The 4580-nt window shown below is 49.1% G+C and overlaps 1 protein-coding gene across 1 annotated transcript; it reads left to right on the top strand.

Moving 5' to 3' along the window:
• Nucleotides 1–41: 41 nt before the first annotated feature.
• LOC118159626 (zinc finger protein ubi-d4) lies at nt 42–4567 on the top strand (the record flags this gene model as incomplete). The annotated part of the gene is made up of 5 exons (XM_035314198.1): nt 42–120; nt 748–789; nt 2598–2735; nt 3243–3371; nt 4406–4567. Coding segments are annotated over 5 exons (550 nt in total), but the record flags the coding sequence as incomplete, so codon positions are not given.
• Between the last annotated feature and the right edge of the window lie 13 nt (nt 4568–4580).

Here is a 4580-nt window from a genome sequence, read left to right as displayed (position 1 = left end):
CCCCCCCCCCCAAAAAAATAAAAACAAAATAAAATTAAAAGGGCAAAGGTGTCGGAGGGGCTCGCAAGAAGCTGGACGCGGCAATTTTGGAAGACCGGGACAAACCCTACGCTTGTGACAGTGAGTACCCCAGCGTGGCGTGGTTTGGGGATAAAGCGTGGCTTGAACACTTGTTGCTTTTATTTTTTTTTAGTTAAAAAACGAGGATTTTAGGCACCTGGGGAGGGAGGATGGTGCTTGTGAACCCCTGTAGGATGCAGGGGCAGGGTGAAAGGTCCCCAGCAAAGGACACAGGATCCTTGAAAAAGGGAGAAAGGTCCCTAAAAAAGGGTGAAAGGTCCCCAAAAGAGGACAGAGGGTCCCCCAAAAATGGCAAAAGGTCCCCTGAAAAGGTACAAAGGGTCCCCAGAAAGGGACAGAGGGGCCCGAAGAAAGGACAGAACGTCCCGAAGAAAGGACAGAAGGTCCCGAAAAAAAGATGAAGGGGCTCCAAAAAGGATACAAGGTCCAAAAGGGACAAAAGTTCCCCAAAATAGGACAAAGCTTCCCCAGACCAGCCTGAAATTCGGCTTTCCCTTTCTCTCTTCTTCCTCCTGTCCTGCACAAGCTGCTGCTGGCTTCTTCCGCCCCCGAAACCCCCTTTTCTCCCCTTTTTCCCCTCGTTCCCCCCCCCCCCCCCCAAGTCCCCTCTGTCGCTTGGCATGGGTGCGTGCGTGCGTTTCTCACCTCTCTCTTTCTGTGTTTCAGATAGTTACAAACAAAAGCATTCCCTGAAACCTCCCGACCGAGGTAGTCTGCTCTCTGTCTGCTTTATTTTAGAGTTCCTGGTTATTTTCACCGTTTATTTGATTTCCTCCTGCCTCTCTCCTCCCCCAAAAGTCCATTTTTGGCTTCTTTTCTGATGATTTTCACCATTTATTTAATTCCCTCCTGCCTTTCTCCTCCCCACAACGTCCAGTTCTGGTTCCTTTTCTGATAGTTTTAATCATTTATTTGGTTCCCTCCTATGATTATTTTCACTATTTATTTCCTCCTGCCTCTCTCCTCCCCAAAACTTTCATTTTTGGTTCCTTTTCCAATTATTCTCCCTATTTATTTCATTTCCTCCTGCCTCTCTCCTCCCCAAAATGTCTGTTTTTGGTTCCTTTTATAATTATTTTCACTATTTATCTTATTTCTTCCTAATATTATTTTCACTATTCATTCCCTCCTTCCTCTCTCCTCCCCAAAACGTCCGTTTTTGGTTCCTTTTCTGATTATTTTCACCATTTATTTAATTTCCTCCTGCCTCTATCCCCCGAAACCTTCGTTTTTGGTTCCTTTTACAATAATTTTAATTATTTAATTTCTTCGCCGGGGGAAAAAAGGGAGGGGGAAAGGCAAAAAGGGCTTCGAGCAACATCAAAAGCTCGCCTCCGAGCCCCCTGACCCCTCTGCAGCGGGTGCTTTTGGGTGGAAAAACAAAAATTTAATCCCCCCCCGCAGCGTGGCTGGGAAAACACGCCGCCTCTTTCAAGAGCCACCAAAGCACATCGCTGTGGAGAGATTAAAAAAAAAAAAGGGCAAAAATAAACTTTTCCCGATTAAAAAAAGCAGCAAAAACAGGGGCGGCTTCGCGGCAACTCCTCTGCCTCACTGACTGAGGGGGGGGGGAACAAGATTGGTCTTTTTGATGCCTGCTTTTATTGAAAAAGGGGGAAAATGGGAAAAAAATGGATTAAAAACCCTCCCCAGGGGGTTTGAGAGCGCTCATTTGGGCACAAACCTTGGGCAAAAAAATGGGGGGGGAAAAAAAAAAGGATTTAACACCAAAATTGGGATTTAAAACCCTCCCGGGGGGGGATCCAAGAGTGCTCGTTTGGGCGAAAACCCAGCGAAAAAGGGTCATCATCACTTGCTCTTGTGTTTTCGATGCCCGCTTTAATTGAAAAAGGGGGGGGAAATGGTAAAAATTGGGATTTAAAACCCTCTCTGGGGGGAGGAGATTTTGTCCCCCACTCAGTGGAAGAAAATGTGGAAAAATGCATGGAAAATGTGGGGACCTGGGGGGGGGGGGGGGGGGGGGTTTGGGGATCGCTCCCTGCGATTCCCAGACAAGGGTGGGAAATGGGGCAGAAAGTGGGGAAAAAGGGACGGAAAATGGGAACACAGAGCAGAAAATGGGGCAGAAAATGAGAAAATGGGATGGAAAACTGGGGAACAGGTCAGGAAGTGGGAAAAGGGGGCAGAAAATGGTGTGGAAAACGTGTAAATAGGGCAGAAAACAGGCACAGGGGGGAAAAATGGGGAAGAAAACAGGCACGTGGCAGAAAGTGGGGTAGAAAATGGGCAAATGGGGCTGAAAACAGGCAGCATCGGGAAGATTTTGGGAGTGCCTCGAGGAGGGGGTGACCCTAAAACCACGCCGCAGGGGCTGGCTGCACCCGTGGCCGCTGCACTTTCTCCGTCCCAAAAAAAAGATTCATCTCCGTCCCTAAAAACCAGAGATTTTCCCCATTAGAAATTTCCCCAAAGGGGGGTTCCTGTGCTCGAAGCCCGAGGGTTTTGGGGTTTTTTGGGGGGGGGGAGGTTAAAAATGTCCCGTTTCTATCCCACAGTCTGCGGGAAGCGCTACAAGAACCGCCCGGGACTGAGCTACCACTACGCTCACTCCCACCTGGCCGAGGAGGAGGGGGACGACAAGGACGACTCGCAGCCCCCCACGCCCGTTTCGCAGCGCTCAGAGGAGCAAAAATGTAAGAAAACGGGCAAGTTTGGGGCAAAACCTCCCCAAAATGCATGCTGCCAAGCGGCAAGATGCGTGCCGGCCCCAGTCCCTTGGGGCATCTCTCCCAGGCTCGGGTTGCTGCAGCTCTGGACTCTTTCCCCCCCCTTTCCCCCACTTCCCCTATTTTTCACCCTTTCCCACCCATTTTCACCTCTTTCCTTATTTTTTCGCTCCCTTTCCCTATTTTTTACCACCTTTCCCCCATTTTATACCCTTTTCCCCCCATTTTTCACTTTTTTTCCACATTTCCGCCCTTCTCCATTTCCACCCTCCCTCCCCATTTTTCCCCTTTTCTCCATTTTTTTCACCCCCTTTTCCCCATCTTTCATCTTTTCCTTCATTTTTTTCACCCCTTTCCTTCCCTTTTCCCCGTTTTTTCCCCCACGTTTCCATATTTTCACACCCTTTTCCCTGTTTTTTTTTGTTTTTTTTTTTGCAATTAACCCTTTTTTATTAATTTGTTCCCACCAAATAGCCAAGAAGGGCCCCGACGGCCTGGCACTGCCCAACAACTACTGCGACTTTTGCCTGGGGGACTCCAAAATCAACAAGAAGACAGGGCAGCCCGAGGAGCTCGTGTCCTGCTCCGACTGCGGCCGCTCAGGTGAGCTGCGCTCCCTGACCCTCCCCAGCCCCATTCCTCGCTCCTAAAGGGTCTTCTTTGTAGGGTTTCATGGCCATGGGCACCCCCAGACCCTTCCCAGCCCCATTCTTTGCTTTTAAAGTGTCTTTCTTGTAGGGTTTCATGTCAGTGACCAGTACCAGACCCTTTCCAGCCCCATTATTTGCTCCTAAAGGGTGGTCTTTGTAGGGTTTCATGGCCATGGTCATCCCAAGACCTTTTCCTACACGGGTATCCACACGGAGAGGGGTCTTCTCCATCGGGATTCGTGTCGTTGGCCATTACCAGACCCTTTCCAGCCCCGTTATTTGCTTAAAAAGTGTCTTTCTTGTAGGATTTCTTGACCACGGCCATCGCTAGACCTTTTAAAGCCCCATTGATCACTTCTAAAGTGTCTTTTTTTTTGGTAGAGTTTCATGTCTGTGAGCATCACCCGACCCTTCTCAGCACCGTTATTTGATTATATAGTGTCTTTCTTGCAACGTTTCATGTCCATGACTATCACAAGACCCTTTTCAGCCCCATCATTTGCTTTTAGAGTCTTTTTTTCATTTCCACGTCCATCCCCAGACATTCTCCAGCACCATTTTTTGCTTTTCATGTGTTTGTTTTTGTAGGGTTTCATGCCCGTGGTCATCCCTAGACCCATTCCAGAACCATTATTGGCTGTTAAAGTGTCTTTTTTGAAGGGTTTTGTGTCCATGAGCATCCCCAGACCCTTTTCAGCACCATTATTTGCTTTTAATCTGTCTGTTTTTGTAGGGTTTCATGGCCATAGACATCCCCAGACCTTTTCTAGCCCCCTTATTTGCTTCTAAAATGTTTTTCTTGTAGGGTTTCACGTCCATGGCCGTCCCCAGACCCTTCCCAGCCCCATTTATTTTCCATCCTTTCCCTCTCCACTCTTTCTTCGCTCGTTTTTGCTATAAAACCCAGCAATTTGGGGTCGGAGCCAGGCCAGGGGTGCTTTTTACCCCCCCTTTTCGCTGATTCCCGCCCCCCCTGCCCCTTTTTAGGCCACCCCTCCTGCCTGCAGTTCACCCCGGTGATGATGGCAGCTGTCAAAACGTACCGCTGGCAGTGCATCGAGTGCAAGTGCTGCAACATCTGCGGCACCTCCGAGAACGACGTGAGGGGGGTTTTGGGGGCAGAAATGGGGGTTTTGGGGGGAGAAAATGGTGCCTTCTGGGG

The sequence above is a fragment of the Oxyura jamaicensis genome, unplaced genomic scaffold, assembly GCF_011077185.1.
Source record: "Oxyura jamaicensis isolate SHBP4307 breed ruddy duck unplaced genomic scaffold, BPBGC_Ojam_1.0 oxyUn_random_OJ71356, whole genome shotgun sequence".
Lineage (NCBI taxonomy): Eukaryota > Metazoa > Chordata > Aves > Anseriformes > Anatidae > Oxyura > Oxyura jamaicensis.
The sequence above is the reverse complement of the archived record's forward strand: the minus strand, read 5'-3'. Positions and strand labels throughout refer to the sequence as shown.